Source organism: Gopherus evgoodei, unplaced genomic scaffold (genome assembly GCF_007399415.2).
Source record: "Gopherus evgoodei ecotype Sinaloan lineage unplaced genomic scaffold, rGopEvg1_v1.p scaffold_37_arrow_ctg1, whole genome shotgun sequence".
Lineage (NCBI taxonomy): Eukaryota > Metazoa > Chordata > Testudines > Testudinidae > Gopherus > Gopherus evgoodei.
The window spans coordinates 1,366,920-1,392,998 of record NW_022060049.1 but is presented as its reverse complement, the minus strand read 5'-3'; the positions used below and the strand labels follow the sequence as shown (position 1 = coordinate 1,392,998).

At 50.5% G+C, this 26,079-nt stretch overlaps 1 protein-coding gene across 1 annotated transcript; it reads left to right on the top strand.

The window, feature by feature from the left end:
• On the top strand, nucleotides 1–25,650 carry LOC115642070 (syntaxin-binding protein 2-like). The gene is made up of 7 exons (XM_030545451.1): nucleotides 1–34; nucleotides 18,798–18,936; nucleotides 20,360–20,466; nucleotides 21,583–21,672; nucleotides 23,969–24,054; nucleotides 24,863–25,020; nucleotides 25,561–25,650. Exons 2-7 carry the CDS (start codon nucleotides 18,807–18,809, stop codon nucleotides 25,638–25,640), a joined length of 651 nt encoding a protein of 216 aa, XP_030401311.1. The 5' UTR covers nucleotides 1–34; nucleotides 18,798–18,806; the 3' UTR covers nucleotides 25,641–25,650.
• Nucleotides 25,651–26,079: the final 429 nt, after the last annotated feature.

The window sequence follows — 26,079 nt, the reverse complement described above, 5'->3', positions numbered from 1 at the left end:
ACTCCAGCAGAGGAGACTGGCCCAGGTTTCAAGGGTAAAACCTGTGTATTATAAACTGCAATATCCAGTGGAGTGAGAAAAGCTGCTTAATCTAGATGTTGCTCAGTCTAATAAGGTTGAGAGTTTAGACTGCGTGCTAATACACACACACACACACACACACACACACACATTTTGTAACTAACTCTGACTTTTTGTCTATAATGTATAATCACCAGTCAGTTTGCCTGAAGTGTTTGGTAATCTGCTCAGGTTTACCAAGGCTGGTGTATGTTGTGATGCAGTAGGGAGTGGGGTGGATTGCCTGGGAATGTTGCAGGGGAGTTTTACTGGGACTGTCTGCATTGGTGATGGGATAGCATGGGGGTGACTTCACTGTAGGGATGACACCTGAGCCAAGAGGGAGGTTGGGACCAGGTGACAAAGACTGGAGGAGGAGCCAGGGGGAGGCTCGGTGAGATGGCTGCAAGGGTTTTTTTGGGAGGGGGTTGGAGCTGGCTGTGGAAATGGAGGGAGCCAGAGGGCTGGGGCTAAGCTCCCTGCCCCCCTACCTGCTTAAGGGGTCCTGTTTGTACCTAGAAGCTTTGTTTGGGACTGTGTTCCTGTCGTCTAATAAACCTTCCATTTTACTGGCTGGCTGAGAGTCACAGTGACTTGCAGGAAGTGGGGGTGCAGGGCCCTGACTCCCCCACACTCCATCACAACTGGTGCTAGAGGTGAGATCTACTGCACCCTGTTGACAGTGCTTCTTGCAGTAAGCGACTGGGGATCAGTATAACGAAGAGAGATTGACAGGGACCAGGCATGCTGAAGATTCAGGGAGGAGCGATTTCAGGGGGCGGAAGAGCTACGCTTAACCCCTGGGAGTGTGTGACCAGCAAGAAGGACTGTTGCTGTAATGGGATCTCCCTGGGGACTTTGATGAGCAGGCTCAGGGGCAGAGGAGTCTACGGCTTGACCCTGGGAGAGAGGTGGTGACCTGGAGAAGGGCTGGCACACTAGGCGTTCCTCCTGGAAACCGTGGGACGCTGAAAGCACACAGGCCAACAGGAAGATATATACTAAGCGCCTTAACAGCGACCTGGTGGAGCTGTGCAGGCAGAGGGGGCTGTGCATTGGGAAGCTCACCAAAGAACAGATGACTGCCCAGCTGGAAGAGGAGGATCGCTCGGATGAGCTGATCCCTGTCTCTGAGGGAAGCAGCCCAACAGATGCAAGGCAGGTACCAGTGTCTGTCCCTGCTGGGAGTGGTCAAAAGGCTGCTGAGGGCATCCTGAGACCCCTCCTACCTATGCCTAGGGGCGGGGCTGGGAGGAGCCCAGCGAATACCAAGGGCATCTGACTCCTGCAGCCAGGAGGGGATCCTCCCGGCAGACCTCCCCGTCCATGGAGCTGAGGCGGCTGGAATGGGAGAGAGAGCTAAAACTGAAAGAGCTAGAAGATCGCAAAAAGCAGCATCAGCATGAGCTGGATTTGGCAAGGCTGAGGAACAGTGAGCCCCTAGCTGTGGTGAGTGATGGGGGACCCAGGACTGAATGGAGCTTTGATAAGTGCATCCTGGCCCAGCATAAGGAAGGGGAGGACATAGATGACTTCCTGAATGCCTTTGAGAACACCTGTGAGCAGCACAGGGTTGACCTGGCAGACATGCTCCATTTTCTCACCCCTTAGCGGAACCCAAAACCGTGGTGATGTACAGCCAAATGGAAGGGGCGGAGGCAAGGGACTGCAAACTATTAAAAAAGGCCCTGCTACACGAGTTTGGGCTGACTCCCAAGATGTACCGGGAAAGGTTCCGGAGTCAGCGTAAAACCCCTGAAGTCTCATATCTACAAGTGGCCATCCAGGGATATGCCCACAAGTGGGCAGATGGGGCCCAGACGAAGGAGGATCTGGTTAACCTGATCGTACTGGAGCAACTGCATGAGTGGTCTCCATCCGACTCGAAACTATGGTTGGTGGACAAAAAGTCAGAGAACCTGCAATGTGACAAAAGATATAAATGCTTGCCTTAATTGTTTATCTAACAGAGACCTGCCTTGGGAGGGGAACCCATGCCCGTGAGTACTCTCCCCTTGCAAGTGTCAGGAAAATAAAGATGCCTCTGGCTTTTTGCTTCAAACTCAGGAGTGAGGACTCGTTTTTCTCCGACAGATATATGCCATCATGTGCCAGCAATTCCCCTCTGCCATGTACATTGACCAAACCGGACAGTCTCTATGCCAAAGACTAAATGGACACAAATCTGACATCAGGAACCATAACATTCAAAAAACAGCAGGAGAACGTCAGTCTTTCTGGTCACTCGGTAGCGGACTTAAAAGTGGCAATTTTTCAATAAAAAACTTCAAAACCAGACTCCAACGAGAAACTGCTGAACTGGAATTAATTTGCAAACTGGATACCATTAAATAAGGCTTGGAGTGGCTAGGTCATTACACAAATTGAATCTATTTCCCCATGTTAAGTATCCCCTTACTGTTATTCACACCTTCTTGCCAACTGCTTGAAATGGGCCATCCTGATTATCACTACAAAAATGTTTTTTTTCTTCTGCTGATAATAGCTCATCTTAATTGATTAAGCCACTTACAGTTGGTATGGCAACTTCCACCTTTTCATGTTTTCTGTATCTTCCTGCTGTATGTTCCACTCTGTGCATCTGATAAGTGGACACTAGCCCACAAAAGCTTATGCCCAAATAAATTGGTAGTCTCTAAAGGTGACACAAGTACTCCTCGTTCTTTGTGTATAGCTGTGTCACCTCCTTTCTTGGTTTGGCTCCTCACTGTGCAAGAGAATGTGTCTCCCTTCTGTCATGTGCTGTTCCTGCTTTGCCCCATGAAGGAGTTTGGCCACCTGCATTGTTGGGACTTTTGCTCTTTGTACAACAATAATTTTGCTGAATATCCCCAACATGCAAGGTCCGGCTGCACATTGTTGCACTGGGGGCTGGGCAACCACACCCTGCTGAAGGTGTTGGGTGTGACAGCTGCCCTGGATTCAGGCTAAAGGACGGAGCAATTAAATGCTTCTTTGCTTTATGTTAGCTGAAATAATGGAAAACCACCGCCGAACAACCACATCCTATGCAAGCTCAGGCAGTGGCTGGGTCTTGCAGTCTAAGAAGTTTCACAGAGGTGGGGAGGTGATAAGAAAAGCAGGGGCCGGGGAGTGATTGTACTGCAGCAGAAGCACCAGAGAAGAACATGGAGAAAGCAGCAAGGAAGCCAAGTTGGCCAAAAAAGAAAAAAAAATGTTTGACCCTGAGAAAAGCTAGGAGGATTTTGGGCTAAGTGGTTGTAGTGTATTGAAAACTGTGTTAAAATTGTGATCTATCATTTTAAATTCTCAGGGGGTTTCCTGGTCCTGCTTGCAGGCTGGGGGCTCTGTAGGGAAGTGTATGATCTGCACCAGTCTGGAAAGAGCCAGCCTGTAGCAAGAAGGGGTGTGTTCTGCTTCTGTGCCAGAGGGAGGAGCCTGCTTGGGGTACTCTATTTTGGATTCTTGTATGTTATCATTCTGAACTCTAAAAAGTAAACCATACTGGATTGGAAGGGGTTAAGGAGCTGCTCTGGACACAGGCTGTTCTGCACCACCACACCTGCAATGCATACACAGGCTGGAGGAGGAGCTGAAAACAGGATCAGAGTAGCTCACTTGCAGGTAGCAGACCTGCCAACCCTCACAAATTTATTGCAAGTGAGACAATTTCTAAGTAAAATTAAGCCTCACTCATGAGCTCGTGAGAGAGCTGTCAAATCTTAGGATTTTTTTTCAGCCCCAGCAGGGAGGCTCTGACCTCTAGTACCTACTTGTACTAGAACAGTACGTTTCTAGCCTGCGTGGTGGCAGAGGGAAATGGTACCTGAGAGCACCTTAAAGGCCCAGAAACCAGAAGGGAAGTAAAGAGAACCCACATTTCATTTAAAAAAAACTCTGATGATTTTAAACTAAATCCTGATTTTGCAGGATCTGACTCATGAGTTTCCAGTGGAGAGTGTTGGCAACATGGAGGTGGCCAGTGGAAGTGAGCAGACCTGCACTCTGACGCTCTGCAGAAGGAGCCCTGAGGGAGGCCCAGCAGCTGGGGGCCCTGACTGTTGGTGGTTGACCTGTCTGTGTTATGCTTATAAGAAGCACATGGGATTTTTTTTTAGGGGAAAAGGCAATACGATGCATTTACTGAAGATACAATTAGTATATGCATTCAGTCACACCACACACACACACATTGTCCCTCCAGTCAATGCTATAGTTACCAGTCCAGAGTCCAGATCAATCTAGTGGCCAGCTAGGTTGATCAAGGGTAGGGAGGAGCCGGGTTCCGTTGGTTACGAAATGATGCTCCAGAGAAGTCTTGGCAGGACGAACCCAAAGTTTCATGGCAAGGCACCCTGTTTAGAAAGTGATTTTCTTTCATTGAGACCAATGAGTTTTGCACCATCATGCTGTAATCAATTGTTGTTTGATGAGTGCTTGGGTTTTTTTAATTATCTTTCTTATTCTTTATTTTGTTCCTTCATCAAGTTCCTCAGGGAGTTATCCCATGCTCGGTTTGATCACAGCTATTTTGTCCCCATTGACAGGTGCCTGTCTCATCTTTAGAGGCGTCAATCTGCTGTCCTCTGACATTTCAATAGGGGCATGTTGCAGCCTCCTGGAGCCCTTGTATCTGTCTCCAGTGCTCCCTAGAACATCTGGTTCAGCGATGGCCTTCACACTTACCTCTTTACACATACATTCCTCATTCACGCACAAAACAGAATTAATTTACACAGAATATTTTGAACAGGAACATCACATTGCAATGCAAAAGAAAACAATCATGGCATTCTTGGACTTAATCTAAAATGCTAAACCTACAACAAAGGTCTCAAGACCTCAAAGGTCTGTTTCTGCTCTGAAATCAGTCCAGACACAGATTCTGGTTGATGTATCTCTACCCATTGGCCCATTAGGCCATTCGTTTCTGTTATTCAAAAAGGGTGGCTGGCAGGATATGATCAAATCACACACCAATACATTTAATACATGCTACATTATTATTCTTTATTCTTCATTCTAAATTATATAAAATACGAACATAAAATCCTACTACTACGTGTCCCCCTTTTGACCCCTCGAGAACAATTCTTGAGTGGGTCATATTTTATACAATTGTTTTATAGGAATATACTGAGACAATTTGAGCTCGTGGTTGTAATTTAACAAACTTTTTTGTTGTTGTTGTTTAACAGCACATACAACACATTTCTAACAAGCAAACACAGGACAATATTAACACAACTAGTAATGGGTGAAACATAATAGACAATATGCCCTTAGAGGTCGGGGACCAGCTTGTAAAAACATTGTACCAGTGATAGGCTGTCACGGTTTTTTTAGATTTAGCAATTTTTAGCATGTTTTTATTGGCATGTGATATTTGAATGACATGCTTTTTAATTTTTTTTTTTTTGGTGTGTGTTTCTTGTAAAAATGGAGTCACCTTTTTTAGTTCATTCTAAGCACATGTTTTTAATGATGTGTCCTTGCTGCATGGTTCTGTGGTGACAGGTAAGGATGAGCACACTCACTTCTGAGGGCTCTGTTTCGTACACCCTCGGGCATCCAATAATTTCTCCTCTTTTCCAACCCACTTACCCATAACCTGGGGTAGCCAAGAGGATCCCATAGTTGATTTTGGGAGTGGGCTTACCTTCCATATTTCTGTCTCCACAGACTATTGGGGAGTAATTTTAACATAAATGTCACCTAATAACAAATCAGGCTTAACCATGCTGGAAATATGCTGCATCCATTCATATTTGTAGGCATCAAGCAAGGACCTCTTCTGTTGTTTTAAAAGATGTGTTAATACCCTACATTTTTAGATATTACCCAAAACATTTCATGTTCAAGTGATGCTCATATAAGAATTTTCATCTCAGTACATCCTATGGCCAAGGCAGTTTTATTTTCTAACTTTATTTGTTGTTTATACAGGAGCCAGGAAGTGGTATTCAGCCATCGCCACATATTCCATGCTGCTTTTAGGTTTCCCAGACCTATTTGTACCAAGTCCACAGTAGTATCTGCCTGTTTGTGAATGAAACTATCTTGCAGTTGTGACAAGGAACTTAACTTATTCTTAATTACCTTTAGGTTTATAGTATTTATAATTTTTGCTCCCAAACCAACTCCTCGTAATATGGTGTCTACTATATTTAGTTTTGCTCGGCCATTAGAGTGTTGATGTATTTTTATCCAGGCCATTATAATAGGAAGGGAGTATGGTGAACATTTTGGGTTCCAATTTAGACACATTCAGCAGAGTTCAATTCATACCAATTTTTATTTGTTACTAATAGTGGATTTAACAAGACTTTTACTGGATCACTTTGAGTCACAAAACAATTTATTTTAATTGGGGAACCTTTTTTAAATGCTTAGTCTCTGGTCCAGATTCTGGTGCATGTATCTGGGAACCATAGGTCCAATTCACCACGGGGTATTGGACAGTACCCCACATTGTTCCTGTCTTAACAGGCTTGGCTCACTGATTGATTAGTAGTTGTGGATAGCTGGAACTCCAGGTGGCATTGCCATTAGGACCCTCTATTTTAACCCCTATTTCCCAGTGGTTTGGTATTTTTGTGGTGTTTATAAGGTACACTTGAAGTCCCACTTCCCCTTCCCAGGCATACATATTGGTATTTCATAAGGGTCTTAAGGGTCGGCTAGTGTTTTTATTATACTATTTCATGAGGACCACCAGATCACGGGTAGGAATCCATGATTGGTTGGCAGGGAGTAAATTATTCCTTAAATATTGGCTTATGAGGAAGGCTGCATTTTCTCCCATGATCGCTCTAATTATCTGGGCACTGAAAATTCCCAGAAGCAGGTAAAGCCAGGCCTTACACTGGAGTCTCATTTTCTGTGGATTAAAATTGTGGTGGTTAAGTAACGTTTCATGCTCAGGTTCTGGGATGTCCTTTTCTGCAACCAATTCAAAATCAGTGTTTATGTAAACAGTTCAATTTGTGAAACGTTCCCATTTCAGTTTTCCATCTGTTTCGATGCAGTGTGCCAAGGGGCTAAGGCAGCCCGCTGGGGAGTAAGGGCCCATCCATTTCGATTCCAGTGAGTGGCCCCTTTTTCCCATTTTAAGGTACGTGACGTGGTCCCCTGTTTCCCACAAGGCTGCCTTTGTAGGCCTTTGTTTCTGAATTTTGTTGTGTATGTGTTTGATGGCCTGATTAACCTACACTGGAGGGTGATTTTATTTTCTTGTAACTGTTTAAGCCATTGAAAATAATCAAACCAGAGCTCTCTTCTAGGCCCTATACTATGGAACTAGGATCAATCATTAGGTGCATTGTGTGTCCAAACAGAACTTGAAAGGGTTGGATTTTTATTCTTAGTTTATTACTGCTCAGGCAGTTTATCCAGCCAGTCTTTTTCTGTGTGATTTCTTCCAGAGCGCTTCTTTAATAGTGCGGTTTATGGGCTCTCCTTGGCCTGAGGACTGAGGCCAGGATGGTATATGGAGCTTTTGTTTGATTTCCAAGGCTTGTATTATTGGTGCAAAGATTTCTTTTTTTTACAAAGGCTCTTGCATTGTCAGGATTTATTATTTTGGGGTGCCATATCTACATACTACTTTATTAAAAAAACTTTTTGGCCACTACCCTGGCGCTATTATTTTTCGTAGGAAATGCCTTTATCCATTCTGAAAAGGAATTAATTATTGCCAATCAATACTGACATTCTCTTTTACTTTTTGGCAATTTATTCATAAAATTAATTTGAACTCTGTGCTACAGCCCAAGCCTTCGTTGGTGCATTATGGGTTATCAGTGCATAGTTCAAGTCTTGTCCTGAGCACATGGCTCACAATTTCGCACTCATGTTTTAACATCATCCACCATACACTCCCAGTCTGCTACTTGCTTTAGCTTTTCTAAAGTCCATTTTACTTTTTTATTCATTAACTGATGGGCTACATTAAGCAACTTTTTTGTTTATTTGTTTGTTTTAAATTTGGTTAGGGTCGTTTATGTGCTATTTGTTAGCTTAGATGTGTTAGCACAGACTTTTATTTATTTATTTATTTATTTATTTATTTCTGGTTACAACTGCTATATTATGCTGTTGAACTATTGTATTTACCTGATTATTTCAGGTGGTTTTTATACCCGGTTTTTTACTGTGTGCTTTTACATGTCGTACCTTTAACTGTTTAGGGTTTTTTGTTACCCACTGGTAAATAAATATTTTTTTGAATATGCAATATTCTTTTTATTTGCTGCTTTTTACCCATTTTTATACCAATTATGTATTTAAAACTGTATTTCCTTTACATAAAAATTACTGTTAGCAGAAATATATAGGGGTTGTGGGGAATTTTTATATTCCCTTAAAACCTGATAAATTGCGTGGAGCTTGACATGCTGAGTCGATCCATGATCTAAATGTCCCTGAATAACTTCCTCTTCTAAATTAACGGCAGCATATTTTACAGATTTTTTAAATTATTATTATTATTATTATTATTATTGCACTTTCATTAGTAAACCAGGCATGCTTTTCTTGGCCACAGTATTTAATTTTTCCAGTGAGGATGCCTTTACCAAGGCAAATTTTTTACTCCAGAGTGACCTCCGGACATTCATGTCGGTTCCCTTTTTAAATATTTTGTAGTAGCGTGGCAGCCACTGCCATGTTATTAGCCACCAAACGAACAAACGACTGTGATTCACCAGGGAAACGCAGGGCTGGGGCTGTGAGAGCTTTCTGTTTTAGCAGGGTTAAAGCAGAGTTCTGCTTTTTTCTTTTTTCTTTTGCTTGGTTTTTTAGTAGTTTCCACAATGGGTGAGTTAGTTTTACATACGGTGGAAATGGGTTTTATGGGGGGTTGGGGTTTTTTTTTGTGCTTACAGAGTTTTTATGCACCCTTATTAAAGTGACAGTTTAATTACACAGAGCCACCTTAAGGCTCAGTGTGGGGCACTGTCTTTTTTTTTTTTTTTACACTACAGCTTTTATTTGCCATTTTGCTACCAAAAAACAAATTTAGACTTTTTGTTAATTTTTTCGGTTTTGACTGCCCTGCTGCAGCCACGACTTTGGTCTTTTAAAAAGATATTAAACTTATAAAGCATTAAGGTACCTTAAGGGTTAAATGCTAAATACCAAACCCAAACAACACTGGTTACCCATGTATAGCAAAAAGTGTTTCTTGGTTTTGCAACTTCAAATGAAAGATTCAAATGGATTTTAGTGGCATTATTTAAAAACAAAACCAATTTATTTTAAACCTACAAATCAACAGTTTGACAAATCAGGAGTGTTGGTTTAGGTCCTAAACACTTTACATATTTACACAATATATTTATACATGCTTTTTAAAAAAACATTTTTACATTGCTTTAATTTTTACACAGCTGTGCATAGAGTACATTTGTATATATTTGGGGGCAGTTAAGTTCCAGTAGAAACCCCTTATGTTTTTTAGCGAATTTGACTAAATTGTTCATAGTCAAATGATTTCAATTAGATTTTTTTTTTTGCCTGGCTTATTTACAGACATTCCTTTGGGGAAAGGCCCATTTTTTCCTTCAGAATGGCTGCAAAGAAACCAAGATTTTTTTTTATAACACTTTTTTTTAAAAAATTTTTACAGTGTTTAACTGCTTAATTTTTTTCCAGCCTTTGCTGATACTCACACCTTCTTATCAACTGTTAAAAACACCTTGATTGTGTTGGCCTCCTTAGCGCTACAAAATTAATTAACTGTTGAGAATAGGCCACTTCCATCTTAATTGAATTGGCCTTGTTAGCACTGAACCCCCAAATGGCAACTCCCATATGTTCACATATATAATGCTTACTGTATTTTTCACTCCATGCATCCGATGAAGTGGGTTTTAGCCCATGAAAGCTTATGCCCAAATAAATTTGTTAGTCTCTAAGGTGCCACAAGGACTCTTCATTGTTTTTGTTGATACAGACTAATACTGCTACTACTCTGAAACCTGAATTAAGAAACAGTTGAATGTTGTGTATAATGAGAAACTGCCACTAGAGGGAGCCATGGAGATTACGCTTTTTGAATCCACAAAGAAAAATGCCCCAACATTTGAAAATAGCCTGGCCCCATGAGACTAGGAAGCAGGGCCGGCTCTAGTAATTTCGCCGCCCCAAGCACGGCGGCATGCAGGCCTCTCTCACTGGAGCCGCCTGCTGCCCTCCCAGCAACTGGCAGAGCGCCCCCCCGCAGCGTGCTGCCCCAAGCACGCGCTTGGCGCGCTGTGGCCTGGAGCCGGCCCTGTCTGTGTGACCCGGGCTATATGTGCCTGTGTGATCCCGGCGCCCTGCCCTGTCTCTCTGTGACCTGGGCTCAGGGCCGGCTCTGGCTTTTTTGCCGCGCCAAGCGAAAAAACCCCAAAACACTGGCGCAGCAGCCGGATCAGCAAAGGCGACGGTGGGGGCGGGAAACCAACCTGTCTCTTGGCTGGAGCAGCAAAGGGAGGGTGGGAATTCTGGGAAACCTGCTGGCTGGTCGGAGCAATGGGGGGGCACGAATCAAACCTGCCTGCTGGCCAGCTGGAACAGCGAAGGGAAGAAAAAACAAGAAAACAAAAAGGAAAAAAATACCTGCGGGGCGGCGGGAGCACGGGTGCAGGGGGACTCCCAGCCCTGCAGACCCCAGGCAGCGGTGTGCACACCCCAGCTAGCGGGGAGTGGGAGGAGAGAGAAGGGGGCGGCCAGAGCTTCCTTAAGCGGGGCGCTCGCTATGCGGCCCCTCCTGCTGCACCACCTGCTGGGAGGGCACCGCGCTGCTCCGGTGGGCAGGCAGAGAAGGACATGGTCTGTGTGCCGGGCTTGCTGCACACCTGGCACCACTCCCAGCAGCTCCCCTTCTCCACGCTGTGATGAACTAGGAATGTTCTTAATGTTTTCTCTGAATACTGTGTTGGTGCCTCAGTATCCCCATGGCAGTTCTTAAGTATCTGGCAGAGCAAAGGGCCAATGCACCTAAATGCCTGACCCTCTGTCTCCTAGCAACTGATGGCCTGGGCTCCTCCTCTGCAAAGGTGCCAACTGAAGGTGTTGGAGATAAAGAGATCAGGTGATCTCCTGGCCCGGGAAAGGGGCTGAGCAGAGGAGGAGGGGCTGGAGGGGTTGATAGTCTGGAGCTGGCTGGGGACGAGGAGTGAAGTGCAGACGTAAGGTCTGGCTCACTGACCCCCAGAATGGACCTGGCCGAGGGGTCCGGTTCGCTGTATCTACAAGCTCTGTTTTAGACCCTGTTCCTGTCATCGAATAAACCTCTGTTTTACTGGCTGGCTGAGAGTCACGTCTGACTGCGAAGTGGGGGTGCAGGACCCGGTGGCTTCCCCAGGACCCCACTGGGGCGGACTCGCTGTGGGAAGTGCACGGAGGGGCGGAGGATGCTGAATGCTCCAAGGAGAGACCCAAGAGGTGAAGACGTGTGAGCTTCTTGCCCTGAACAAGTCTGCTCCAAGGGAGAGGAGGCTCCCCAAAGTCCTGCCTGGCTTGTGGGGAGCAGTTCCAGAGCATCGCCCGGGGACTCCGTGACACACGCCACCACCCCCTACAGGGTGACAGGAGCAACAAACCAAAAGAAAAAAACCTGCAGAGGCGGCGGAAGTGGCGAAGCTCAAAAAAAAAAAAAAGGATTGGGCAGAATGCCACCCCTTGGAATCTGCTGCCCCAAGCACCAGCTTGCTTGGCTGGTGCCTGGAGCCGGCCCTGCTAGGAAGAAGGGCTTCTGCAGGAGGTGAGGATGATAATGACACAGGCTTGGTCATATCATCTCCCTTGTTATCTTAATGCAAAAGGAAATGATGTGACATTGACCCTGGAACTAGATACAGGAGCGGCAATGCCTGTGGTCACTCAGGGGGTTACAAATCGCCCAGGGGATGATTGAAAGACACTGAGGTGCTTTTGCAGAATTACAATAATGGGCAGACAGGAGTATTAGGCAGTCTCCCAGTCACTGCAATATAAAAGTAGCTGTTCCCCATTAGAGTTAATTGTAACAGAAGGAAATGGTCCCCCGTTGATGGGCAGAAAGTGAGTCTCCAATGTTTGACTAGCTTGGAGTGTGGTGCACCACATGCCAGACAGAGAGAAGGAACTGAAGGAAAACTACAAAGCTGTATGTAGTACAGACATGGGATTGGTAGAAGGCACGGCAGCAAGGCTGGTTGCATCTGACAAGGCCATTTCTAAACTCCTGAAGGCTAGACTGTGACAAAGTGGGAATTTTCTGTAATATATTTTATGAAGCCTATGTGTGCCTCAGTTTCCCCTATGAGTTTCAGAGTTACCCTAAGGGGTAAAAAGGTTTGTTTGCTCTCTGCAGAGGCTCAGAGACTCTGGTGTGAATGGCTCCTAGTTGTCTGGGGCTTGGGTCCCATATCAGTGGAGTTCTCAAGAAGACAATGGCAAACCCAGTCACTGAGACTTTGATACCAATGACCATGGATGGCTCACTTCTCTGCAGGAAGCAAGCAGTGTTTGCCCAGCTGGAGAACAAAGGACTGGGGAGGTGCCGGGGGTGATTAAGTGTTGGCTTCTGAGGGCTTCTGGTCACACACCTGAACTGGGACAGAGCAATTGGAAACACAGAACTTTGGGCTCTGTGCTGACCAGGATGGACTCTGCTGTAACTTCCTTTTCTCTGTGCTAACCAAGGACTTCCTTTGCTGTGTTCCAGCCAACTAATAAACTCTTCTGTGTGACAGCACGGGCTGGGTGTCCCTGCGGATGCTAGTGGAGGAGAAGCATTGCTCCCTAAGATAGTACAAGTCCCCCTCAGCTATCTGCCTCAGTTGGACTTGCTGAGTGGAGCACTCAGTGCAAAGCAGGGTGCTGAAGGCCCAGAGGTCCAGCCTAAGGAGGTGGTGAAGCCATGTGCTTTCCCTGGAGGAAGAGTGAAGCCACTAAGGGATCTGGCTCACTGAAAGAGTTCTCCCAGAGACTGTTGCAAAGCTGGGCTCATAGCACTGGTCCTGTGGATTGGTGACAGAGACCTGTGCCATATGCTCTGCGACAGACAGAAGAAAACCAAATGGAGAAATTGCAAAACGGTGTAAGTTCAAATTCACTGAATGGGCTGCCCCAGTTGTGTGAACCCCAAAGAGTGATGGCAACATAAGGATGTGTGGAGACTATAACATCACCATAAACCCCAGGCTGAAAGAGGACCCATATCCAATTGCTAAACAACAAGATTTATTTGCAGAACTGGCAGCAGGAGTGATGTTTCCAAAATAGACTTGTCTCAAGCCTACCAGCAGGGGGTGCTGGAACCAGATTAAAAAATACTTGACAGTGAAGCCACAGAAGGGGCTATTGGGTGTGAACGATGACCTTATGACCCCTTGCGGGGAGTGCACCTGCTGTGTATCAAAGAGTAGTGGTCAGGCGCTGCAGGGGGTGAATGGTGATGTCTGTTATGAACTTTTAGAAAGGCTAGAGGAGGTTCTACAGAGATTGTTAACTCTAATGTTATATTTTTGCAAAGATAAGTGAACATGTTTCAAAATCGGGTTACTCACTTGGAGCATTGTAGAGGTGGAGAAGGGTAAACCTATTAAAAGAGAAGCCACTGAGAATGCACCACTAGCACAGAATGTCTTGGAGCATAGATTGTTTCAGGCCACGTTAAACTACTGTGGAAGGCTACTTCCAAATGTAGCCACATTAAGCAGTCTGATGTCCATGCTGTTAAGGAAAAACATGAAGCCGGTTTGGACAGAAAAGGAAAACAAGGGTTTTGAGGTCACAAAAAAGAAGCGGAGTCGTTCCAGGCTCCTGGAACATTTCAGTCTGAGATCCCCCTAGTGCTGGTCTGTGAGTGAGGCCTCTCCTGTAGGCGCTGGGGCTGTCACTGCACACACTGGTAAAGATGGGAGTGAAAACCCCAGAGCATTCACTGCAGAATGTTCTCAAAGGCTGAGAGAAACTATTCAGAAATAGAAAAAGAGGCTTTCGGCACCATTGGGGGGGGACTTAAACTCCATGAGGGCCTATTTAGACACATTTGACCTCATCACTGATCATAAACCCTAGGCCCAAAGGCAGGTGTTCACTGCTAGAGGCAGCTAAGCTTCAGAGATGGGCTGTGATCTCAGCTACCTACCAGCATGATGTTTATCATACTGTGATGTTCCCCTCTGGTGTTATCTGGACCAGTGATCTGCTAGGTCACTCCAATCCTCGACTCTGGGAGCCAGCCTCACCCTGCTCTGCTGTGATAACCCCCACTCCGGGGCTGTTCATGCACAGCCTCTGGCATGTAACATCTCCTTGGACTGTGCAACCGAATGACACTAGCCAATATCTCTGGTCCCAAACACAACCCTAGGAACCTCCATTTTGCAGTGTCCAGTTATGCCTGCTGGACGCTGCAAGCTTATATGAGTTCATCAATTTAACAAAGAAATTGATATGTACCAGGCTTGTTATCCCCAGGGGAATCTCTGACACGCTTCAACCAAATACACTGCGTCAGGTAGAATAAACCGCACAATCCTATAAGGATGAACATGGGGGTGCAGGGTGTTCCCCCGGGGTACATAGTGTCACACATACACCCATCTGATGCACTGTCCCATTTGCTTCTTTACACAGAGAAAGAGAGTGGGAAACCCTGTGATACAATCTCTTTCCTACATCACCTCCCTATTACAGCTCAGGAAATTGCTCTGGTAACAAGCACAGACCCTGCTTTAGTTAAGGCGATACACTAAGCACTTTCAGGGTGGCCAAATCACACAATCAGCTTGGCCCGTGCTATTTCAGGAAAGTGGAGTTATCCACGGAGAATGGTTGTTTGCCATGGGGCCTATGAGTAATGATACCAGAAACCTTACAGAAATGGCTGCTAGTGGAATTACACGAGCAGCACCAAGGGGTGGTAATAATGAAAGGGGAGGTGTGACATAGAGACTCCTTGGCAAAGGGTCCTTTGTTCTTTGCAAACATCTTTCACCTCTGACCCGACAAACTCTCTACACCAACCAAGACTTGCAGGATATTGCTCATAAACAGTAATGTATAAGGTATCTATAGAAAGCTCATAACTTGTCAAGATTCGTACTCATTAAAGGACATACATATGTACAGGTAATATTTAAGGAATGATGTTTTTATATTGACAACATGCTGTATAAACTTGGAGTAAAAGTCAGTCACCAGGGATAATATGTCTCAGTGATGGCCTGTTCAAGCAGGAGGGAGTTATACCTGCCCTGGTTAGTCGGTGATGTAATGCAAGGCTCCATTGTCCGGCCTTGCTCCATCCTAAGACTATCCATGGAAAACCATCAGAGAGAACTGCAAACAACTGAAACCTCTTGGAGGTATAAAAAAAGGAAAATTACAACAGACGGGATCACACTGTCTGGGAATACAGACTGTGATGCTGGCAGACCAAGTGTCAGCTCATGTCAAGGCCTCTAGGCCTCAACTGAAGCCTGACAAAGACAGCTGGAGCCAGTCTGGCTCACCTGGCTGTTAGTGTTGTTAAACTAGGTATTAGGGTTTTTCACACAGGGCCAGAATGGGTTACACAACTAGCAGGCTAATTGACCCAGATTCAACCTTTAAAGACATATTAGTGGATAATTACTGTGTTTTTTGTGTGTTTACAAATTACATGTATATTGTTAGAGGTTGACAATGTAACCAAATGGTTCCTGTCTATCGCTGTATTCTGTTAATTCAGAGATCAAAAGGAAATGTTAACATTTAGATGAACTGTGAATGTAGTAATATCATTGTCCTTATTTCTCTCTGAAGTTTGTAGTAAACTACCTGTGAATGGCTGACGATGGGCCGTTGCCTTTTGTTAATCCATGTAGCTAATTATCGGTGAGGCTCAGGGAATACTCAAAGCTAGGATAATTGCCTATTATTCAGCCAAGGACTGCACGCTGTCAAGAGGCTGCTAGGAAACTATAAAAAGAACTGTAGGGCCCTGAGCCTCTCATCTCAGATCTGCTTAAGCTTCGTCAGGGGAAGTTTGAGTCACAATTCTAAGGTCTATTGGACACTGGACTATAATTTATGGATTAATTCTGAAAGTACTTTTTGCAACTCTAAAGCTCACCATCTCTGCTATGAAACTGACTTAAGAACTCTATTCATATCTGTATGTATAATGATCTCTACCCAATACTTTCTCTTTCTTTTTTAATACATTTTAGTTTAGTTCATAAGAATTGGCTGTTAGCATGGATTTGAGTAAGATCTGAAATATTCATTAACGTGGTGGGTAATGTGCTCGATCCTTTAGGACTGATAAAACTTTTTATATAACGAACTAAATTTTCAGTAATTCTCATCATATTTGACTTGGCTGCCTGGGTGGAAGCTCAAGGCTGGGTTGCTATAAGGGAACTGTATTTCTGGCTTCTGGGTAACCAGTAAGGTATTGGGGAAGCTGTTTTGTTGCTGGCTTGGTGAATCTAAGTATTAGAATAACTGCTAATTTGGGGGATTGTCTGCCCCATTCTTTGCAGTTTGCCCTAACTGAGTAGCTGCAGCATGCTCCCCTCCCCCGGGACCTCAGTCACATGGTTATAAAAATGTTCTCTGTGTTTAGACTTTATGGAATGCTTGTAAGTTGCTGTATGTGTTAACCTCACTTATAGCTGTAGCCCATATTGTAAGGTAATTGTGGTGGGGCAGCTGTCCCACCCCTATGAGAGATTGGGGTAGGGCAGGCCAGAGCAGCTGCTTCAAGAGGCAGCCAATCAGGGAAGGACTGTGGGAGAGCCAATGAGGGCTGAGCAAGTGGCGGCCAGTCAGGACCAGGCTCAGCCATATATAAAGGCTGCCTAGGAAAGGAGCAGGCTGTCCCTCCCAGACATCCAACAGGGGAGGTCCGGCAGGGGCAGGGGCAGGGGCAGGGGCAGGGGCAGGGGCAGGGGCAGGGAACTCGAACTCGAACTCGAACTCTAGCCAGCTACTTGCCAGGTAGGGTGACCAGACAGCAAGTGTGAGAAATCAGGATGGGGGTCAGGGGTAATAGGCGCCTATATAAGAAAAAGACCAAAAATCAGGACTGTCCCTATAAAATTGAGACATCTGGTCACCCTACTGCTAGGCTATAGGCCCTGAGGGAAGGGCCTAAAGCAAAGGGTTAGAGGTGTAGTGACCCAGGGAGACCAGACAGCAAGCAAGGGGAGAGAAGGAGGGCAGGGAGGCTGCTGTTAGAGAGTCCCAGGGTCGGGACCTGGAGTAGCGGGTGGGCCTGGGTCCCCCCCTTTTCTCCCTCATATTGCACTTGGCCATGGGAAGTGGCCATATTGAACTACACCATACCCCTGATGGAAGGGGTTAGACTTTGGGGTGTGGATGACCACTGCAGCAGGTGGAGGACTGCTGTTAACCCCCCCCACCCCCCAAAGGCTTTGGGGTCCCATTTCCTGGGCACTGACTCTGTCTGTTACCCCCTCACAGAAATGGAGCCCCGCAGCCCACCTGCCTTAGGCCGTAGGCCCAGCACTGACCCCCAAGTAGCTCCACAGCTTAAAACCCCCTTCTCCCAGAACTCCCCCTGAAGATGTGGGCCGGCTGGGTTCCCTCTTCCAGGGGTCAGGTGGTCAGTGTAGCATGGAGCACATGGACAGCATGTGCAGGGGTCTAGTCCCATTGCTTTTCACTTAACAGAGCCCAGATCATAAAGGAAACAACCATCCCCCAACCGCAGTGTCGCTCACCAGCTCACCTGTCCCTTGGGAGTCCTTCGGGGTCTGTCTAGGTTCAGGTCACAGGGTCCCCCTCACCACATTGAGATCCTGCAGCAACTGGGGGTGGGGGAGCTCTGGGGAGCTTCTTTAGCTGGTGAAAATGTACAAAGACACAAAATAGATCAGCTCTGGCTCTCTGTAACCTTCCAGCCCTGGTGTCACCTGCTTCAGCCTCCCCCGGTGATCCCAGATCTCAACCAGGTGCCTTTGTTGCCAGGCCACCCCTCCCCAGACAACCCCCTGGGAGCCAGTCTATTGGATAGGGTGTCTGTAGCAGAACAGAGGAACATCCTGAGTTGACGACCTTCAGGATTTGGCCCATTTGCACATGCAGGCATCTGATTTAGGGCAGAGGCCAGTTAGGATTTGGGCTTTGCCACTGTCTGGGTTTAGAGACATTTGCTGATGTCTTTCAATCAAGAGGGGCTGCCATGAATTGTGTTATGGTAGCACCCAAGAGCCCCAGTCATGGGCCAGGCCCCCATTATGCCAGGTGCTGTACAGACCCCAGTGAAGCATGTAACCAAAAGGCATGTAACTGCTCCTTGGACTGTGCAACCGAACGACACTAGCCAATATCTCTGAAAAAGGAGTAGTCCTTGGGTGAACAGAAGCTGTGCAGTGTGGAGCAGGTGGGTCTGTGTGCCAGGTGCTGTACAGACCCCAGTGAAGCATGTAACCAAAAGAGTCTGTGGGAAGAGCCTGGCTGGGGGGCAGAGTCTGGCTCATGGACTCAGCCCGGAGAGAGGGGTCTCAGACCCGCAGCTCGCTGGAGCCAGGGCCAGCCCCCCCATGCAGCACAGGGGGTGCAGAAAAGGGACATGGGGCTCGGGTTACTCCCTGGGGACCCGTTGCTCACCCCATGGGGAGCCGACCCCAGGGAGGAGGAGGCCCTGGCACAGGGAGTAGGCGAGCTGTGGGTCGTGGGGCCATCGTGTCTCCCATTCTGCTGCCAGGATGGGAGGAAGCAGAGCGGCCTGACCTGGGCCTTGTGTGTGCGCTCCCCTTCCCCCCCAGGACCTGGCCATGGGGACTGACATGGATGGAAAGAAGATCAAGGACCCCATGAAGATCATCATGCCCATCCTGCTGGACCCCAGCGTGCAGGCCTATGACAAGCTCCGAATCATCCTGCTCTATATCTTCCTGAAGAACGGTAACGCCACAGGCCTGCAGGGGGCAGCACTGGGGGCGGGGGCTGCTGCTGCAGGGGGTGCTCCTAGAGGCGGTACTCAGGCTTGTGGGGCTGGGAGAATAGCACTGCTCAGACTGACACGCCTCCCCAGCCATGCAGGGCGCCTCCTGGCCAACCGCTTCCCGGGGCCTGTGTCCAGCCAGGCTCTACGGCCCTGTCTCCCCTCTGCCCACCTCTCGGTGCCTGCGAGCCGGACAATGCGGCCTTTGCTCCCTGCTGCTGCCTTCCCACACAGTGTCCACCCTCCACGCTCCTGCCTGCCCGTTCTCTGCAGGGAGGGGAAATGGAGACACACACCCGGAGCAGCCCCCCAGCCCGTTCTCTGCAGGGAGGGGAAATGGAGACACACACCCGGAGCAGTCCCCCAGCCCGTTCTCTGCAGGGAGGCAGGATGGAGACACACCCGGAGCGGCCCCCCCGGCCCATTCTCTGCAGGGAGGGGAAATGGAGACACACACCCGGAGCAGCCCCCGGCCCATTCTCTGCAGGGAGAGGGAACATCTCTCCCTTCCTGCAGGCTGTTCAGATATCATGTTCTGCCTCTGAGCCCCCTGCGACCAGTTCCCTGTCCACCCCTTGTGCCATTCTTGGACCAGCTCCCTGCTTCTTTCTGCATCCAGCCCCTTCCCCCAGCTCACCAGGGCCTGGGGAACCTCCCTGACCCTGACATTGGCACAGTCCCTCTTCCCCCATCAGTTCCTGCCCCATGCTGGCTCAGTGGGGCAGGGCCCTGCTCCGGGGCCCTTCCTGTAACCCTGCTCAGGTACTGCCCCGTGCCCATTGCCCAGGCCAGGTGCCCTCATGTGGCTCCTCTGGCTGCCCAGTTTCCTGGCCAGGGGGTGTGTGGAGTTGCCAGGCCTCCCCCTCTGCACTAAGCAGCAGTAAATGATTTGGGGGGAGTTGCCTTCCCTCCAGCTCAAGTCCTCACAGGCTTAAAGAGCCAGGCCTCGGCTCTGACACTGCACCTGGCTGGCCACAGAAGGGGGAGCCCAGATTATGGAGAGGGGAGGCTCCCGCTGCACTGCCAGGGGGAACTAGAGAAACCTTTGCCCCCAGCGCCCGAGAGAACCTGTGGAGAGAGGAGCAGCAAGAACCTAAATTTGATCATTAACTGCATGGGATCCCAGGGGTTAGAGAGGATGGTGTTGGGAGCCAGGACTCCTGGGTTCTATTCTCAGCTCTGGGAGGGCAGTGGGATCTAGTGGTTAGAGGTGGGCTGGAAGCCAGGACTCCTGGGTTCTGCCCCCAGCTCTGAGAGGGGTGGGAAGAGCAGGATCTCAGAGTTTGATCAGGGAACTGGGACTCCTGGGGCCACGGACTGAATGTGCCTGGGCTGTGGGTGCATCCCAGGGGTGCTAGTGCTGACCTGTCTCTCCCCATGCAGGTGTGAGTGAGGAGATCCTCAGCAAGCTGATCCAGCATGCCAACATCCAGCAGCAGAGCGACATCATCCACAACATGCAGCTCCTGGGCACCTCCCTCACGCCTGGGGTAAGGGACTGGGGCCAGGGGCCAGCAGCTGTACCCATGCCAGGGGGCAGATCTGTGCAGAGCCGTAGCAACAAAGAACGTGGCCCCCTCCAAACATATGTCCGGGGCCCCTTACAATGCAGAAATGAAAAAAAACTAAACAACTAAATTAATAACATTTATCCGCCGACCGCCATTATGAACGCAAATATACATTCTTTGAATGGGTCCAACTAAAATTCGAAACTGACCGACAGACAACTGATGTAGCCAATAGCATTATGATGTATCATAATGACTTCACGGATTTGTCAGTAAAACCGACATGGATTGTGCAATAGCGTCAAATGTCACTTACCTAGTTATACCTTACTTTTTTTTGCCACTTTTAGGGGCCCCCTTCCTTGCGGGGCCCCCTCTGGTCGGAGGGTACGGAGGGCGCTCGCTACGCCTCTGGCTGTGCTGCACAGGGGAACCCAGGCCATCCTGGGGTGCCCCCTATAGCAGTGACCTACTCCCAGCACAGAGGTGACCTCTGTCCCTGTACAGTGGGTGACAACCTCCCGATATGAGGGTGACCCCTGAGTTACTCCCCATCTGGGAAAGCAGCAAAGAATCCTGTGGCACCTTATAGACTAACAGATGTTTTGGAGCATGAGCTTTCGTGGGTGAATACCCACTTCCTCAGATGCATGTGAGGAAGATGCATCTGAGGAAGTGGGTATTCACCCACGAAAGCTCATGCTCCAAAACGTCTGTTAGTCTATAAGGTGCCACAGGATTCTTTGCTGCTTTTACAGATCCAGACTAACACGGCTACCCTCTGATACTTGACCCATCTGGGATGACCTCTTCTGCCATTACAGAGGACCCTGGGGGTCAGGACCTCAGATCGCCAGGGAGCTGGAGCTGGTGACCACTGCCATCCTGAGCATCTGCGGCGAATAAGGGGAAGCAGCTCTGTCCTCCCATCAGTCTCTCTCTCTTGCTCAGTGATCCATTCTGTTCTTTTCTCTGCCTCTCCCCTGCCAGCCCGGCTGGAGCGACTCAGGTAGGCCGCGCTCTCCCTGTCTGCCTCCGTTCCCACCCTGCACCCCCTGCCTGCTGCCTCTCACCCCCTCTCCCTTCCTCCTCCAGAGGGGGCAGCTGCGACCCGAAAGGAAGTTGTGGCTGGAGTCCACCTACCGGCTCTCCTGCTGGACCCCCAGGCTCAAGGACGTCATGGAGGTACCTGGCCATCTGCTTCCTGGCCTTGGGGGTGGGGGTCACACCTGGCAGGCTGGGCCCAAGGTGGAGGGGTTGGTTTGAGGTCAGCCATGTGTAGACCCCTGCATATCCGTGCACCATTTCTGCGGATAGTGCATCGGCTGCAGACACAACCATGCAGGGCTCTACTCCCCAGCAGCACCTGACCTGTGGCGTCCAGCTCAGGCAGCCCGGGGGACACAGCACGCTCAGGGCCAGCGGCTGGGCGACAGGTCGGAGTCGGGGCTGTCCAGCACCCACTCGCCTCGCCATGCTGCTTCCTGTCCAGCAGCTTGAGCAGCACCAGTGTCCCCTCCAGCTCCTGGGCAGCAGGATTTGGGATTGGAGTGGGTGGGGCCTCGGCACCCCACCCCTCCACCCCACTGTGATGCAACACGCTCTGCTGCTGACATGTGTCGTCGCTGCTCGTAACCCCCCAGGAGCAGCACGTGATGAGACACCCCTTCCCCTCAGCCCCCACCCCCTCCATGCTGCCCCTTCTCCTCAAGTCCCTGCCCCCACGCTGCCCCTTCTCAAGACCCCCCCACTCCCCCTTCCCCTCAAGACCCTGCCCCCTCCACCCTGCCTCTTACCCCCAGTACCTACCCTCACTGCCTCTTCCTTGCAGGACCCCTTCCCCGCCCCCCAGCCCTTGTGAGGGCTTGCTGCTGCCAGTGAGGATGCGGATACAGGTAAAAGACGGCTAGTGGATCCCAGGCTGATGCACATCCACATTTCTGTATCTGCGCAAGGATCTAGCCATGTGAGAGGCTCATCAGAGAGTCCTCTCCTGCTGCCATCCTTAGGGGTCTTAAATCATAGACAAGAGTGCAGGGGAGTTGTTACCCGGTGCTGAGATGCTGCCACCTCTGGGGTGGGGCACGGGCGGTTTATATAGGGGTCCCTCACTGGGGCTGAATTCTTCCTGAGGAGTGGCAGGCAGCTGTTAACAGCCGCACAGCCTGAGAATCTAGGGCAGGAGGGGATCAGTGTGTGGGGCTGGAAGTGCAGGGGTCCAGGCAGCACACTGTCGTGACTGGCACTGGAATCTGAATGGCCAGCAGGGTCCTTGGCCTAAACTCCAGTGAGGAGCAGCTGTTTGTTGTTCATCTGAAGGATGAAGTCCTGCACACAGTACTGGTCACTGACTGTCCCGGGAGAGCACCCCCTGCAGAGCCCCCCCACCCCTGCTCCCTGCAGTGCAGCACCCCCTAGCACCGCACTGGGGCCAACACTGACTGCCAGGGGAGAGCACCCTCTGCTGAGCCCCTGCCGCCCACTCCTTGCAGTACAGCGCCCCCTAGTGCCGCACTGGCATCATAGAGCACCTCTGCTGACTCACTAGCACCCCTCCACTGGCTTTTCCTTAGAGGTCTCCTGTCCAAGCGCTGTCTGGGCCCAAAACTGCTTAGCTTGTGAGCGGTGACATGGTCACTTCTTCCCCTCCAATCTTGCTGGTGGCTGAACCCCTCATCGCCCTGCCTGTGGGGCATTCCTCGAGGGGGTGAGGGGAGCACATTTAGTTGCCTTCAACCTACTGGCTTGGGGCTCCTCCAGGCCAAGAATTAACCCCGCTGCCCGAGTCCTGTCCCTGAAAGATCACAGGCAGGAGGCTCCCAGGCCCCTGCTCCAGCGCTGTGATGGTTCCTCCTGTGGGATTTTGGGGCAGGCAGGTGTGGTAGCCTCAATCCCATGCCTAATCCAATCAGGGGCGCCCCCCCCCCCCCCGCGCCAACCGCAGATCGTCAGGCCTTAAGCTTCCCTGTACAAGTCAACCCAGCGGATTAATGTAAAAGCCCCTATTATGTGGCATTCGGATGTATCATAGCCTGGGCCCTCTGCGTGACCAGGACACACCTCATGGGGCAAGAGGCAGGGCCTGGATCTGCCCGCAGCAGGGAAGGGGCACTGAGGGCAGCCCCCTGCTTCCCCCCTTCCCAAGTGCGGGGCCCCGGATCCAGCTGCAAGATGTCTCTGCCCTCCCCATAAGGATGGATGAGTGGGGAGTTCACAGCAGGGCACTGAGCAGCTGATGGGGATGTGCGGAGATGTGGGGGCATCACAGGAGGAGTCAGCGTGGTCTTTGCTGGCTCCCCATGCCCCTCCCTGGAAAGGGGGCCCCAGGCTGCCCCCCCCCCAGAGGTTGTCAATCATTCAGTGAGGTGCTGTCCCAACCCCTCCCCCCCAAGGGGTCTCGCTTGGCCACCAGATCCGAGGTTACTGCTGCTTGGCCCCTGCTGACCTGTCCTCCCCCACTGCCTCACCCCCCCATCCGCAGGACATCACTGAGGACAGACTGGACAAGAAGCTGTGGCCCTTCATGTTGGATCTGGTCCCTACAGCCAGCTCCCAGGCTGCTGTCAGGTAAGACTGCCCCCCACAGCCCAGCCAGGGTCAGAGCCCTGACACTCCCCCACCCCCGAGGGTGTAGGAGCCTCTGTGCGTGGCCAGGACCCTGTCCTCTACAGGGGAGGGGATGCCCAAGAGCCTGGAGCCCTGGACCCCTCTCACCATGTCTCCCGCCCCCCAGCAGTCCCTCAACACACCAGGGCCCAGGATGGAGGGAAGGGACTGGCTGGGCTGTAGACAGCATCCCCAGCCCAGGGCAGGTGCCACCCTCCCCTACTCCCTCTTGGCTGCTTTGGGGCTCCTGTCCCACTGCCTTGGGCAGGGCCTGCCCCCCAGCCTCCTCCAGGCCCCACCCTTCCATCTGGCATTCCCTCAGCGAGCCCCTGGTATCCACACTGCCCCTCTCTCCCTCAGTGCCTGCTTCGGGCAGTGCCCACCCCTCTGCCTGGCATTCCCTCAGCGAGCCCCTGGTATCCACACTGCCCCTCTCTCCCTCAGTGCCTGCTTCGGGCAGTGCCCACCCCTCTGCCTGGCATTCCCTCAGCGAGCCCCTGGTATCCACACTGCCCCTCTCTCCCTCAGTGCCTGCTTCGGGCAGTGCCCACCCCTCTGCCTGGCATTCCCTCAGCGAGCCCCTGGTATCCACATTGCCCCTCTCTCCCTCAGTGCCTGCTTCGGGCAGTGCCCATCCCTCTGCCTGGCATTCCCTCAGCGAGCCCCTGGTATCCACACTGCTCCTCTTGGCTGTGGGCAGTGCCCACCCCTCTGCCTGGCATTCCCTCAGCGAGCCCCTGGTATCCACACTGCCCTTCTCTCTTCCCAGCCCCTACTTCAGGCATTGGCACAAGAACAAGCCAGCGGTCGAGTACCCGACGGGCCCGTGCCTCATCATCTACGTGCTGAATGGAGTGTCCATGTCTGAGATGCGCTGCGCCTACGAAGTGACCCAGGCCAGTGAGGGCAAGTGGGAGGTGGTGATCGGTGAGTGGGGTAAGTCCTGGGGGGAGGGTGGCTGGAATGCCTGAGTCAGGGACAGTCGGGACCCTCTGGGAGGGGGAGACCCTAGAACTGCCTGCCCAGCACCCACAGGGTGCCCATGTCACCCTCTGTCCTCCTACACCAAGGGACCTGGGAACAGATGTGCTTGCCCCACCTGCCCACAGCCCCACATGGCTTGTATCTAGCCTCCTGATCTCCTGGCCCCTGACTCCCCAGGGCTCTCCTTGCTTAGGGAGCATGTGTGGGGGCCCAGTGAGACACCTTGAGTAACGCCCATAGGGATATGACTCACGCCCTCCACACACCAAGGGTGAGGAACGCTGTCAGTGAGTAGATTCTTGCCTGGCCATGCAGGGTACAGCGGCACTAGGGGTGCGGTGCCAGGCCGTGGGGGGCAGGAGACAGCCCCTCCCCTCCTGCACTAGAGCAGGGTCCAGCTGCAAGGATGGGGGAGAGGGTGATGCCAACCTCATGCCTGCCCCACTGTGCCCACCGCTGCCAACGACCTCTCTCCCCCTCCAGGTTCCAGTCACATCCTGACCCCCAAGCGCTTCCTGGATGACGTCCAAACCCTTGACCAGCTGACCCCCAAAGAGGCCTAGAAGCAGCCCCTTCCCCCAGAGACTCTACCCCCCACAGCTCGCTGCCCCCAGCTCCACCTGCTCTTTTCAACAAGGCACCTTCCCCCCTACTCCTGACTGCGGTGTCGGTTCTTGGTGGGGGGGGGGGCAGTACCTCCAGGCTCCTTGGCTGTTAGGGAAGGGGGCAGGTCAGGCTCCCTCCCCCTGGCACAGCATCAAGGGTTGTCACCCTTTGTGCCCCATGGCCACCCTGCCCCCGATGGTATAGGGGAAGAGTCAGGCTCCATTATCTAACAGCTTCAGCCATACCTACCTCCCCTGCCTGGGACCCAAAGCACAGCCCCTCCACCTCTCCCTCCTGTCACCCCTCTGCCAGTGATGGGGGGCGCACAGAGGCTGCTACCAGCATCTGGCTTTGGGGGGATGTGAGCCAGCCACTGAGCCCCAGGCTGTGTCTGTC